The sequence below is a fragment of the Mastomys coucha genome, unplaced genomic scaffold (assembly GCF_008632895.1).
Source record: "Mastomys coucha isolate ucsf_1 unplaced genomic scaffold, UCSF_Mcou_1 pScaffold21, whole genome shotgun sequence".
NCBI lineage: Eukaryota > Metazoa > Chordata > Mammalia > Rodentia > Muridae > Mastomys > Mastomys coucha.
The window spans coordinates 178,684,229-178,698,542 of NW_022196904.1; the positions used below are offsets into that span (position 1 = coordinate 178,684,229).

Genomic DNA, 14,314 nt, shown 5'->3' on the forward strand with positions numbered 1-14,314 from the left:
GGTCAGAGAATGCCACCTCCAGGATGGGAGGGGCCGAGACTCCACCCTGTTCTCTCACATGCATAAACACTCCAGTCTCCTTGCTCCACCTTGGAAAGGGCAACTGCCACTCTACCTCAGGGCCTTAGTACTTGTTGGTCCCCACAACTACTTTCTCTCGTGTACCCACAATGCCTCACTGCCTCAATTCTCAAGTCCTATTCAAAAGTCACCTCTCCATAGGGCCATCCCTGCCACCTCTCTGTACACTAGGACACCAACCCTCCTCCAGTAACCACCTAATCTGCATCCCTCACTCACTGTTCAGTTTACAGTGTTTATCCCCCACCTCGTGTACAATATATTTTTATCTGTTTGTTTGTGGAGTGTTTTCCTTTCCCATGAGAATATCAAGGGCACAGAGCCAGGCCTCTTACCCACCCCATTGTGCTCACGCTGCCTGGAGCCTAGGAAACAGTCAAATACTGAACAAATGGATGACTATACGTTGACAGCTTGCTAAGAGCTGAACAACCTAAGGTCACTCAAAACGCTAAAACCTCACAGGAAATATTCTTAAGATGTGAGGACAGGGAAGCTTCCAGAAGGTAATAAAAAAACTGAACAAAATCACGAAGGATGATAATTGTGGTAATAACAACAGCTGACATCTATCGAACATCTGATCACCATAAAGAGTCACAAACCATATGAGCTAAGTATTATGATTATTGTTATTTCAGTAGAACCGGAAGCCCATGGGCTTGACGAAAGGTGACCACGTGAAACCAGCAAGGCAGAGAGAGCCAGGGTCACAACTCAGAACTGATTTTCCAAGTCCTCGCCTCTGCCCACGTGGAAAAGGCTGTCAACACCCGTTCTATATCCTCTGGTCTCTGCTCCTGCCCCCTGTCACCCAAGTCTCTCCAGAGGTTACTCTAGGTCCTACAGCTTGGATTAGTTGAGCAAGCATCAGGATAAGAAAGTGCCAAGGACTTAAATTGCCCCCTGATCCCAACCACAATGCCATGCTAGTCATCTCTAAAGAAAGGACAGAGAGCCCCCGGATTCAAAGGTGGCTCTGGACGATAGGTAAATTGAACCACTCTGAAGTTTATCTCAATTGCCAGCTGCCACCACACTGTGTTAATGCAAGGGCTCAGAGGTCAGAGTGGGCAGGTGAGCTGCAGGTCATCCAAGATCCTGGGAATTCTATCTGGGACCCATGTGATGAGTCCCTTAGGCTCCGGCCTCCTTGGAAACCACCAGAAGACACATCTTCAGAGCCGTGGGACACCCATGGCAGGCTATCTCTTTTCTTGTCACTCCATTCCATATGAGACCAGGACACGACCCTGTTCTCTGCTCACTAGACCACACAGTAGGGAGGAGATGCCCTTGGGAACACACCAAGGAGCATCCACAAGGACCGAAAAAGTGCTGAAAGAAATGAGGAAGGCCCCATGCTGCTGGTTTTGACCCTGCTGTGTGGATGCTTCCAACCTAGTGAGGGGGCATAGAGAGTGCGGAGAGCGCACTCTCATGTAGGGGCCCACTGTCCAGGGCATTCCACCGACTCTCTGGTGTCCAGCAGAAAACTCACTCCTCTGTCACTGCAGAGATCTGAGGTAAGCCTTGACTTCCACTGCATAACCACCAAGGGCAGAAGAAAGATGCCCGTTTACAGCAATGGCCAGGGTCTCCGGGATAGAAGCCCCCTAGCTCAGTGGCTGCACTCTGCAGGGCTCCCCCATAAACTCCCGCTTGTCTCAGTGCACCTACTTCCGGGGTCTGACCCTCAGAAACCACAGTGGGAAGGGAAGCCCTTTTGCTTGTGCTGCCAATGAGAGAGACGACTGACGTAATTAATCCCAGCTTGAAACCAAAGCTCAGACGTTGTTCTGAGTACTTTAACTGTATGTGAGTGAACCAACCCACTGGGGATGAGCCAGCAGCTGTCTCTGCATACCCCAATATCACCTCTAAGAGCTGGTATCCCCTTCAAGAGGCGGTCTCTGTGCCAGAGTGCCCCATCAGCCCCTGCCCAGGAGGTGGAATTCAGGAGAGAGCTCCCCTCTCGGAGCCTCTGGCCAGGCCTGTGCTGGGCAGCTAGGCCTCCTGCTGTCACTCAGAGAAATTCTCCCACACAGGCGAGTCCCTTAAAATAGCTTTTTGGGTTTCAGCCACCAGGAAACAGACTAAAGCTGGATCAGAACTGAACCTACCCTGAAAGGTTTACAAAGGAGCCACTTCAAAGGACAGGGACAACCCCTATTCACTCAGAACCCCTAGGTAGGCAAAACTTTGAGACAGAGTTCCCAGCAAGGTGCAGGTTCCACAGGATAGCACGTTGGTCTGCAGAAGTCCCTATGACCCCTGGGGCAGCCCTAAAGATGGTCCAAGTGTGTGAAGTATGGTGACAGAGACCAGGCACAGGCCAGGGGAAGGGACACACATGCCCGAAGATGTGCTTTACTGACAATGAGACCTCCACTCTCTGAACTGCAGCCGTAAGTCCAATGGCATTAGAAAGGCAGTCCTGATTATGAGTCAGAGGCCTAGAGGTGCCTGGCACAGAGTACGTGGCAGCAGTGAATGGCGGTGACGTCACACAGGTCGAATTCTCCTTCAGCTAAGTAGATGACTTGAGAATGGAGGGTGCTCTACTGGACACTGTACAATAAAGGACTGCGGTTCAAACCAGCGCGCAGCCCCTCAGTTCCTTACCCCACCTAGGAGGTAAACTCATCAGCCCCCTTCCTCCCTGGAGTTAGGGTCAGATGTGATAAGAGCTGTCATTTTCCGCCACGTCTGACGGTCACCCATGCTTTAGGGACCCCAGCAATGGTTCAGAAGCCCTCTCTGACTTAGTGCACACAGAGGAAAGGATTCTGCCCCATCCCGTGCATGTGTGTGTGTGTGTGTGTGTGTGTGTGTGTGTGTGTGTGTGTGTCTCCACCCCGGCCTGGGGAGGGTGGTTTCCTTACTGGACTAAGGGAAGTGACAGGGAAGGGCCCAAAGAAAGCCTAGAGGAGGAGGAGGAGCAGAAGCGCAGCTGTTTCCTCTGGGCTAACTCAGCCACCTGGGTGTCACTTCCCCTTCAGGTAAGGGTGGAGGTGGGGAAAGAGGGAAGTAGCCTGAATGGCTGTGCCCTAGAAGATCTCTACTGAGGACCCAGTGTGTCCCCAGGGCCACCCTGGCTATGAGGACCCAGTGTGTCCCCAGGGCCACCCTGACTGTGAGGACCCAGTGTGTCCCCAGGGCCACCCTGGCTATGAACCTTCTCACGAAGAAGCTGGTCAGGTGAGCCTGGCTGAGAGAATCCCCAGGCATCCAGAAGAGCTTTCTGTCATAATATTGCGGTGCCAACTTATGAAGATAGAGCTTGGGAAGCCAGGGGGCCCCTTTCATACCTGCCCCTTCCCTCTACAGGCCAGGGCCAAAGGGCAGCAGCCATTCTACATAGGCAAATGGATTTATGGTTTTTTGCTTTTTGAGACAGGGTTTCTCTGTGTAGCCCTGGCTGACCTGGAACTCACTCTGTAGACCAGGCTGGCCTTGAACTCAGAAATCCACCTGCCTCTGCCTCCCAAGTGCTGGGATTAAAGGCATGCGCCCACCGCCTGGCGGCAAATGGATTTTAAAGAGGGAAAGGTGACGTAAGTAGAAAGCCAAGCCTCAGACTGAATGGCCTGGGACCATCTAGTCCTTCTGGGAGTGAAATGTGTCACCTGGAAGCAACAGGCTCTACAGACAAGGCATGTTCTGGACCCTTGGGACCTGGTTCAAGGCTTCAGCTGGCGCAGCTTACATTCTCTGAGGTGCCTAGGGATTCATGCGGGCTCCCTGAGCTTGCATACCCTCACCTGTAACTGAGTGGATGCTGGCAGCAGCTTTTACACTGCGTGAGACTGTTTGGAGAATACCCTTTGGCACATATGAAGCATTACACACATGGCCATCATCACCATCAGCGCGCAGGGAACATGGGAAGAAGGTGAGGCAGAGAGAATACTAAGAGCTAAAGGTTGGGGAGGAGTGGTGTGTGTGTGTGTGTGTGTGTGTGTCTGTGTGTGTGTGTCTGTGTCTGTGTGTGTGTGTCTGTGTGTGTGTCTGTGTGTGTGTCTGCGTGTGTGTGTGTGTCTGTGTCTGTGTCTGTGTGAGACATCACACCTTCTGGATGTCACAGGGCCAAGACAATCATGGGTTCATAACAGTTGGAGTTACCTAAGTAAGACCTGCACCAGATCAAGCCAGTCGGCAGTTCAACATGGAGACCCCCACTCCTAGCTGAAATGTTATTGATCGTTGGTAACTTCTGGAAACTGAGAGTCAGTTTTCTCAGTGTGGCCCCTGGTAAGTTGCCCATGCTCCATTGGATGGCCCCACTAATGAGTAGATAGTACTAAGTAGACACTAAGTTATGGAAGGAAAAAGGGCATGAATGAAGGTGAGGGAGAGATACTGGCAGGGAGTGAGGGAGGATGGAGGAGGGGAGGGAGGGTTGATCACGATACTTTTACAAGTATGAAACTGTCAAAGAAGCAGTTTTAAATGGTTTTGAAAAGAAAGTATCCTAACCAGTAGCTGTTATCCCTATTAGGACAATCCCCCTAAGGAGTCAGGAGTACAGGGGTATACAGCAGGGGATCAAAAGTATGAAGGGATAGTATGAAGCACTGTACAGAAAACTTTGAGTCCGGAGGGGTGGATGTCCCAGAGGGGCACTGGAATGTCAGAGCCATCTCTCTCTGGCCTCCCATTGAGCTATTCAGAATTGAAAGCAAGCCCTGCCTTTGTCTCGCCACCAGCTTGCATGGAAATGATTCCTCTGAAATGCTGCTACCTCTGACCCCGCCTCCTGACATACTGTTGCTATCTGAAGCAGCCACCGCCTTGGTCCTAGACCTTCCTTCCCCTGCTCCTCTGCAGCCCTGCTTCCCCAAGAGCATGGGGTGCAATCAACTTTGAAATGGCAGTCTGACCACTAGGAGTAAAGGCTATGAACAAAAGGGGCTGGGATGGAGCCAACTCAAGACCCCCCCAAGGCACCCCTAGAAAGAGGCCTTAGCGCTGACCATGGCAGCCCTGCAGTCAGATGGTGTTGTCCCCTCTCTCCCTTCCTCCCTCTTTCTTTGTGTGCTTGTTTATGAATGCTCATGCACTTGTATATGGAGGGCAGAGATCAGCCTCCAGTGTTGTTTCTTAGACACCATCCACTCTTTTAAAATTTTCATTTGTGTATGTGTGTGTTTGTGTCTCTGTATATGTGTGTGTGTGTGTGTGTGTGTGTGTGTATACATGCACTCAAGTGTAAGTCATAGACCACTTACAGAAATCAGTTCCCTCCTCCTACCACGTGGGTCTCAGGGATCAAAAGGAGGATGTCAGAGTTGGCAGTAGGCATCTGAAGACGGAGTATATCACTGTCCTCAAAAAATCTTCCCATTGGCTAGACTAGATCACTACCAAGCTCCAAGGGCCCTGGATCTCCACCTCCCCAGGGTTTGGTGCACTGAATCTCCTTAGCTGCTATGGGAAGACCTTGTACCTGGCCCCTGGCCTTCCTCAATATGCTCTGTTCTCCTTCTCACCCACGGCCATGGTGGGTAAGTTCATCCCGGGTTCCATGTAAATGTCCCCTGCAGGGTGTCACTTTCCCTCCCCTGGACATTCCACTCCTGTCTCTCCCAGCCAGCCTCACTATGCCCAGGCCCCACCACCAAAGCCACCTTCTCCATCCACCGGCCTCCCCTGGACAACTCGGGTTCCCAGAGAGCTCTTCCTGCTTTGGGACTGAACCAGTTTGGCCGATTCTAATCTCCTACGCCTGACACTTGGGCGCTGTTCTAGAACCCTTGTCAGGATGAACACAGCTGATTTCCACTGGCAGCCTGGAACTGGGCCTTCATTCCACCTACACTGTTTCACTGTTTGCAGATGGGGAAACTGAGGCATGGTGACCTGGCACTGGAGTGCCTCTCACTCCTCAGGACATTCTGCCTGGATTGGCTTGTCATTATCCCCCTGGTTCAGCTCTGATGGGGAATCAAGTGGTAGCTGACCAACTTGTGAGGGGTGGAAGTGAGAATCACACCCTGCCACAGAATCACCCTAAGGGCTTGTAACTTCCATTTCTACACCTATAAAATAGGCACAAAACCACCTCCCCCACATGGGGGTTGTGAAGCCCAGATAAAATGCCCTCTGTTTCAGCACTGTTGCCCTGCCTGGCCCTCACAGATCCTCAGGTCAGTTCCTAACCCTCTTGCTGCCCTTTGCAAGGCCCTGGCTGGGCTCTGGTCAGCTCTGTGTATATAACAGGACTTAGTCCCTGCTGCTACCATGACGACCTGCCTGAGGTTCTCTGAGGCCCCTGGGTGGCCTGCCCGCTAGTCCAAGCCCCTGACCCTCTCCATTCACCTGCTTGCCTACAGCTCCCGTCCCCTCAGACAGGAGCAGCCCAGCCAGGCTGGAGGCAGCTTGCACTCTGGGGATCAGCCTGTCCAAACACTGACCACCCTGTTGGAAGCTTCCATTATTTTTGGCAATTGTCAGGGCAGAGAACACCGCTGGCCCACACTCAGAACCTATTTGCAAAGCCAGAATCTCCACCTCGTTTCCCACACACACCCCTTGTCCTTCCTGTCCCTGGAGTTCTGTCCCGACCCATGATCTCTTTCCTGGATTCTCAGCACTAATGACAAGTAAGCGTGACTACCGTACGGATAACTCTATTAGTCGTTTTATTTTCTTTAATTAGGAGGCAAAAGAGAACAGGGTTGCCTATTAGACTTTTCTGGCCAAGGAACTGGTCAGTGACTCAGGATGAGGAAATTAGAAGGCAATTTCCAGGGAAGGCCAGGCAAATCCTAAGTCAGAAGTTCCCCTAATTCACAGCCCCCACTGCCCATTAACTCAGCTGGCCCCAGAATAGCTCTTTGGAAAAAGCAATAGCCGGTGCTCATATTTCTGAAGCTGGAGCCGGTCTTACTTGACATCAAATAGGTTTATTTTTCCCTTCCCTTCCCCTCTGCCTGCCACCACACACGGTGACTCCAACCCTGGCTTGCCCTCTCCCCTCAAAATATCCCTCACACTCAACCCTGAACAGAACCATGAGGAACGGCTGGCTCTGCTCCCTGTCCCAACGGTCTTGGAGGATGTGGTTGGTTGTTCCATGAATGGGGAGCCTCATCAGCCCTGTGATTCACCCCTAGATCACTTCCCTCTATAGAGAAGAAATGGTTCCCATTTGTGTGTGTGTGTGTGTGTGTGTGTAAGAGAGTCACACTCCCAGAATCAGGGGAGCAGGCAGTGCTGCTCTCCTCTCTAGGAGCTACCTAGTCCTTAGCTGGAGTGACCCCTCCCCTGCTCTACCAGTCCACCAGCCCACATTCTTTCTCTCCTCAGCTTATCAGAAATCTAAGGCTAGTAGGCCCTAGCGCTCAGCCAGGATCCTCTCCAGGTCTCAACAGCTGCCATCTGTTTGCTGGTGTCATGTATGCTGGGTGCTTTCCATGGGGCAGGCAGCCCAGTGGCTCATCAGACCCTCAACAGCTGGGCCCTTCCTTTCGGCCTAGTCTTGCCTTTCCTCTCAGCTTTCCCCATGGGTCCTAGATGTGCCTCAGTGCTTTGGTGATGAGAACGCCAGGAGGAACAGCATGCAGCGGCTGCCCAGAACTGTCCTCGAAACTCTGTGAGGTTACAGGTGAGGACCCTGAGCCCAGAGTCACTGATCCAAGCTTGTACAGTTAGCAAATGCCAGAAGCGGTATTTGAACCGCAGTCTGTCCGCTCTTACTTCTTCCATGACACGAGGCCCTAAAAGGCTCTTCCCAATCCGAGGCTGCCCTTCTCGGTCCCGTGAGGCTGCGACTTAGGAAATGAAAACGAAGAGCAGAGACATGAAGGAGTTTGGCAGCAGTTCCCAAACACACAACTCCTAGGACCACAACCACAGTCTGTGATGTCGTAAATCAGGGAGAATGCATTAGTCTCACAGGTCTGCCCTGCATTTATCTTTCCAGGACTCACTGGAGACAGACACTGTTCTCTCAGGAACCTCTCCCTCCACCACCAGTCAAATCCAGTTTCATGACACTTGAAACACCTGAAACCTTTCCAGAAAGGCAGCTCTCAGATGCCACCCTGAATCACCACTCTCTCACTGTTGCATAGGCCTGAGCCTGGACTCACTCACTAACCAGGTAGGAAGAGTCCTATCTTGGGCTTCTCCTTGGGCAGTAAACTAACCTGTGTTTACCTAGATCCCACTGAAGCTGAGTGGGAGGCCCAAGCAACTTTTACTTCACTGAGCTTTGGTCAATCCATCTGTAGTAAGGATCAAAGAAACACACACACACACGCACATACACACACACACACACACACACACACACGCGCGCGCACACACCACACACACACATACACATACACACACACACACACACACACACGCACACACGCACACACACACGCGCACACACACGCACACACACACACACACACACACGGTACAGGAAATGAACCATCAGACCCCCAGGAGAGCATGCCTGTTAGCACTGGGCACCATGGAAGTAGTTGCTGACACTGGCTCTTATTTGCATTCCCTAGAGTCCTGTGGAGGATCAGAGCATTCACGACTGGTATTTGTCTGAAATAAACACTCAGGAAAGGAAACGACCGGAAAGCAGGACACCTCCCAAATCCAAACAGACATGGTGTCCCCTTTGCTTAGGATAAACAAGCTTCTCTCCGCCACCATATGGCTCAAAACACACCTATACACGCCTGTGAGCGCAAAGCACTCTGTGCTTTCCAACTTCCATCAGAAGCCCCTCCCTCCCACCGAGGCGGCTATGGCTTGCACCTGTCATCTGCAGGCCATCTTAAAGACACAGGGTCTGAGGCCAAAGCCAGTGTACCTAAGGTCTCCCAAGGAACAGCTCGAGAGAGCTAGGACAGGAGCCTAGCTCTGAGGCAGGGAGGTGACCCAAGCTGCAGCTGCTCACCCTTCCCAGCCCCACTGGAGGCAGGGGCTGGCAGAGAGGAAGGAAGTGGAGTCCCGGCAGCACCATGAACAGCATGGAAGATGGAGGCTACTTGCATGACTTTTATAAACAGACCCAAAGCACAGAAACAACCCCCCACCTCTGCAGCCCCCCCCTTGTGGGGATGTGCACACCCTCTGCTGGGTGTCCCGAGAGAACCTTTGCACGTGTTCCCAGTGTTCCTGAGCCGGTGCTACTCCTGCATGGGCTCCAAGTCTCCCTCATCTGCAAACTCTGGCTAAGATGCACATCCATTAAAAACAACAACAACAACAACTCTGCTCTGTGGATTCGCCAAAGCAAGGCTCGGCACTCCATCAGTGCAGGCATGGAAGGAGATATGCATCCCCAGTCTGGGGTTTACCACACATATGTGACTCGAGTACAACCTGTCCTGCCAGCTAATCACACTGGAATGCCTCATCCACAACACTTGCCCTTCTGGTGTGGGGTACCTACAATACAAGGAGTACAGAGAAAGAACTGCTCCTAGAGCCCTGCTGGACTCTTTCAATTATTGGGCACCCCTGTATTATGTATCAGTGCCCCAAATGTGTAGCGATGTACTCTCTCTTTTGTCAACTTCAACCAGACTTGAGGTACCTTCACCCACACCACAGGCTAGAAGCCAGTTAGCCCCACTTCGGTGACTAGCTACCCTGTAAGTAATCCACCTGGTTTTCTGTCCCCTTATCTAAGGAAAGGGTTGCAGCAGATGAGCCATCTGCCCCAGCCAGCTCCACAAGGCCACAACATATCGCACACTCCGTTCATTGTTTTCTAGCACTCTGTGTGATCCCATCTGCAAGGTGACGTCACTCTCTGCCCCAAGAATCACATCATCCATTCATTCTCACACGGAAGTGGGGATGACCCAGGAAACACTCTGTCTGCAGAATCGGAGGAAATGATCATTTCAGGGGAAGTGGACAGGACTTCTTTTGTATTTTCCACACAGTACACTTTATTATCAATCTTAAAACGCCAAGTCTCTCTTCCTCTCAGTTAGACCCTTAATAGCTGGTTTCAGAGACTTACTTTGTCAGAGTCTCGCCAACAGTTAGCTAAGATTTGATGAGCGCTCAGTCCGTACCCAGAACTGGGCTACATCCTTCCTGGGGTGACATCATTTAATCCTCCTGACAGCCCTATGAAGCACATACTATTAATACCCTCACTTTAAAATCAGGAAACTAGGGTCAGAGAGATGGCTCAGCAGTTATAAGCACTGGCAGCTTTTCCAGGGGACCAGGGTTCAATTCCTAGCACCCACCCAATAGCTCACGACTGTCTGTAACTCCAGCTCCAGGGAATCCTACACCCTCTCCTGGCTTTCTGCAGGTACTGCATGCAAGTGGTGCACAGACATACATGCAAGCAAAACACCTGTACACATAAAAGAACTTAATTTTTTTCAATACAGGGAAACTGAGGCCCCATGAAGTTTTAAAGAATATGTACCATGTTGCACAGTTAGTCAGCGGGTAAGCCATTTAAGGAGACCAAACAGTGGCCTGTTCTGCCTTTCCATAATTCCAGGTCTTGGTCCTGTTAGCTGCTACTTTGTTGCCAGTGTCTTACATTGTAACCCTGGGCATAGTGGCTCAAAGTTAAACTGGATGTTTCAGGTAAAACCCAGAGCCAGGAAAGCACCTGCTAGAGTCTCGGGGCAGACGTGGCCATCTGTTGAAAGCAGTACCAGCCTCAACCGAAGGCTGGAGAAAAAAAGAATCCTTAAGACATCCTGCAGTGTCCCCCAAAGTTGTCAAGATAGTTGGCAGCATAATTAAAAATGGACACCAGTCCTTAGAGCAGGGAGGCCACCTGGTGATCTAAGCCCTCCAAACTCTCTCTCTCTCTCTCAGTAGAAGTACCTCAAACTCCTCAGACTCTAGAGGAATTCTGGTTTGTTTTGTTTTGTTTTGTTTCTGTAATGACAGTAGAGGCTTTCAACACCAGACTACACATTGGAAAGGATTTCTGGCTGTGTCAGGGATGCCCCCACAGATCCGTCTCTCTGGTCTGACCACTCTCACCTTCTTCCCAACCTGAGTCCAGCCCCACTAGTCAACTGCAGAGAACTCTGCCTTCAAGTCTGCTGTGATCCTGACAAAAAGAGTAGCCGCAGGCTGGTGTTGCACCACAAACCCCAGCCTCCTTCCAACAGGGAAATAGAAGGCACTTTAGAGACTAATGTGCAATCTAGGGCAGCAACCAAGAGCCCGTTTTAATTGTTAAAATTAATGCTTTGAGCATTCTAAGTGCGCCTTTAAGTGCCTAATTTGCAAATAAGGGGCTGCCCTTACTGTCTCCATGTTTTCTGTGTTTTGGGTACTTTACTGTGAGTCTCTTCTATCTCCAGGAGCAGAGCTTAGCAAGCCATCCTAAGGCAACAAGGACCCAATGTTTACTTCCAAAGGTGTAAAGGATTGGAAGACAGGACCGGCTGAGATGAAAGGGTACTGTCACACACTCTGAAGCCCAGCTGGTCAACTTTAGCCTCTTCTCATTAAGTTTGGGTAAGGAAGGGGGAGGGGCGGCGGGGCAGTCAACCGTGCCTCGGAGACCACAGACCACATTTGCCTACTCGTGTCTGGAGTCAGAGCATCACTTACGAGGAAATGACCCCGGCGAAGGGTCACGTCCAGAGGAGGGATAAAAGGAAAAGCCACAATTCTCCTCACACCGCGGGACACAATGGTTTTAAGAAGGAAATCAAAGCTCGAAACGAAGAGTGGAGGGGCAGGGGGCAAAGCGCTTCCTCTGTCCCCAGCCGGTGCAGGCAGAACCGCAAACGTAGAAGGCAGAAAGAAAAGCGTGGGTCTCCGGTCAAAGCAACTGAAAGCATCTCGGGCCGAGTGAGCGTGAGCGCCCGGCGCCCCTAGGGAGCGCGGCGAAGATGCTCTTTCCCAAAGGAACTGCTCTGCAAGGGGCTGACGAAAGCTTCCCCCACCATCCATCCCAACAGCGGGCGGACACATGACTTCACCGTTGTAACAGACAAGGGCAGCCACTTGCCAATTGCAATGCCAAAAAAAGAAACCCGGGACAGGGGAGTGGAAGGAGGACAGAAAAGGCTTCCCTAGAGATCACAGCCCTGCGAACAAACTCTGGAGCCAAGGGCTGCCCCGGGGGGCATGAATCTCCCAGACCAGCCAGCCCCCCGCCGGGGTCGGTGGAAGCAGTACTCACATAGTGTTTAGAAGGGCTCCTCCGCTTCTCCACGTCCACCACGGTGGCATCTTGCACGCAGTAGGCGAGCATCTTCCCCACAAAGCGAGTGGCGCCCCCCGGCGGCGTCACCTTCTCATCCCGGCCGGGTTCCGGCTCCTTCTCCGGTTGCCCCGGTCCCTGCAGCTACACGCCACCCTAGCCCCACACGCCACTCGCCGCCGAGGCTCCCGGCGCCTACAGCTGCAGCTCCGGAGCAGGCGACCGTCCCGGAGGGCGCGAGGGCTCCGTGCGCCCCGGGCTGCTCCCGTGGGCCTGCCGCGCGTCCCTTCCCTCCCGCGCCGCCGCGCTCCGCTCGCCCGCCCGCCCGCCCGCTCTCTCTGCCGCTCGGTGGGGCCGGCGGGAACTGGCGGCGCAGAGGAGGGCTGGGGGTGTGTCCCGCCGGCGAGGGCACGGGGCGGGGGCCCGGCCTGCTGTCAGCGCGCCGGGGAGGGGCCGGCGGCGCCCCTGGGCCGCGCTCGGGCTCCTGGGGGCTCGGCGCTGGCCGGCGCTGTGGGCGCGGGAGGCGGAGGCTGGGCGAGCAGGGAAGGGAGGGGAGGGGAAGGGAGGGGAGCGCGGCGAGGGGAAGCGCGGGGAGGGGCTCCGGGCCGGGGGAGGGGCTCGGGCGGACGGCGAGGGGCTGCAGCCCTGCGAGGCCTGGAAGGGCTACTCTGCTGGGTCCCCAAACTCAGGGTAGCTTTGGAGGGAGGAGGCTCAGGGAAAGTGAGCCCAGCGCGCCCCCATCCTGGCTTTCGGTCTCCCAGAGGATCTGTGGCCCACCTTTCTGTCCCTTGTACCACTGCCATCTCCCCAGATCTCCTTAAGGAAAAGTAGTTTATTAGTGCCTGTTACTAACGCCTACAGCTCCCTCCAAAAGGAGACCCCGACGGAGAAGAGAGAGCAGCATTAAATCTTTCAAGCCAGCCTTCTTTTGATGAACCACCTGCCCCCCTGCAGGTCACCACGGGTGAATTCTCCCCGGAAATGGGATCTATTGATCTGCTGCTGCCTCCACCATCGATCAGGGCCTGTGTAACTAACCTGTGACATCATTTCCCAACGACAAGGTTACAAACACACCACTTTAGCCTTAAGTCCTGGCTCCCCCGGGACTCTCCCAGGGCTGGCAACCCGCAAGAGCACACAATGGTGGGAAAAATTCACTGCTCTGGGAACCAGATCGTCTTTAGCTCCAGGCTCAGGCTTCCTCACCATCACTCCTAGTCTGGAAAGCTGGCTTTCCAAGTCGCTTGCCCATCTCTGGTCTTGGAGCTCAATTTTACTTAATTCAACTTAGCTCCTCCCAACCCCCAACACACACATCGATTTCATATTTTTTTTCGTCTTACTTTCAAATATTTAACGGAGTAGGTGTTTTCAAAATGAATCCAATTGTTTCACAGTACAGTAATGTTTTGTGTTTTGCGCTTGGGGACTAATGGAAAGTAACCAAAATGTGGGCAAAGGATTTGGTGACTTTTTTCCCTTGTCAGAAGCCCTGGGCCATTCTGAAACTTCTGCATTTTCTTCGAGAAGAGCACTGGCAGAGGGGACTGGGGAAAAGATGGAAAAGATGCCTCCGTGTTCAGTTCCCCAATGATTCACAACCACCCATAACTCGCAGGATCAGACGCCCTCTTCTGACCTCTTTGGGCACCCAGCATGGTGCACATACCTACATGCAGGCAAAACACTTATACACATAAAACTTAAAGAGTGCTGGCTGAGCACACATGACTACCAGAGTTCAGATTCCTCAGTACTAAGGTAAAAGCCAGGTGTGGCCACGGGCCTGTGACCTTAGCACTAGACGGGACAGCATTAGAGCATTAGGAGGATTCCAGGGCCTTATGGCCAGCCAGCTAGCTTCAGAAACAGTAAGGTGTAGGTTCAGTGAGAGATCCTGTCTCAGGGAATAAGGTGGATATCAGACATATTGCACTGAAGCACACACATACACATGGACATAGACACATACACACCGAAACACTCACAAACCAGAAGGATGCTGGAGTCTTGACACCAGACAGGCTTCTCTATCTCAGAGACAGTCAGGGAAAACCCTTGCTGGTG

General features: G+C 52.6%; 1 protein-coding gene across 3 annotated transcripts in view; it reads right to left on the reverse strand.

Moving 5' to 3' along the window:
• Positions 1-12,757, reverse strand: part of Sh3pxd2a (SH3 and PX domains 2A) — a 210,116-nt gene extending 197,359 nt beyond the window's left edge. The window contains exon 1 of one of the 3 annotated variants that reach the window (XM_031390612.1): positions 12,224-12,757. In XM_031390612.1, coding sequence (XP_031246472.1) covers positions 12,224-12,295 — 72 coding nt within the window. In that variant the 5' untranslated portion in view covers positions 12,296-12,757. The remainder of the gene's footprint in view (positions 1-12,223) is intronic. The other 2 variants (XM_031390609.1, XM_031390611.1) reach the window with 2 other exon arrangements.
• Between the last annotated feature and the right edge of the window lie 1,557 nt (positions 12,758-14,314).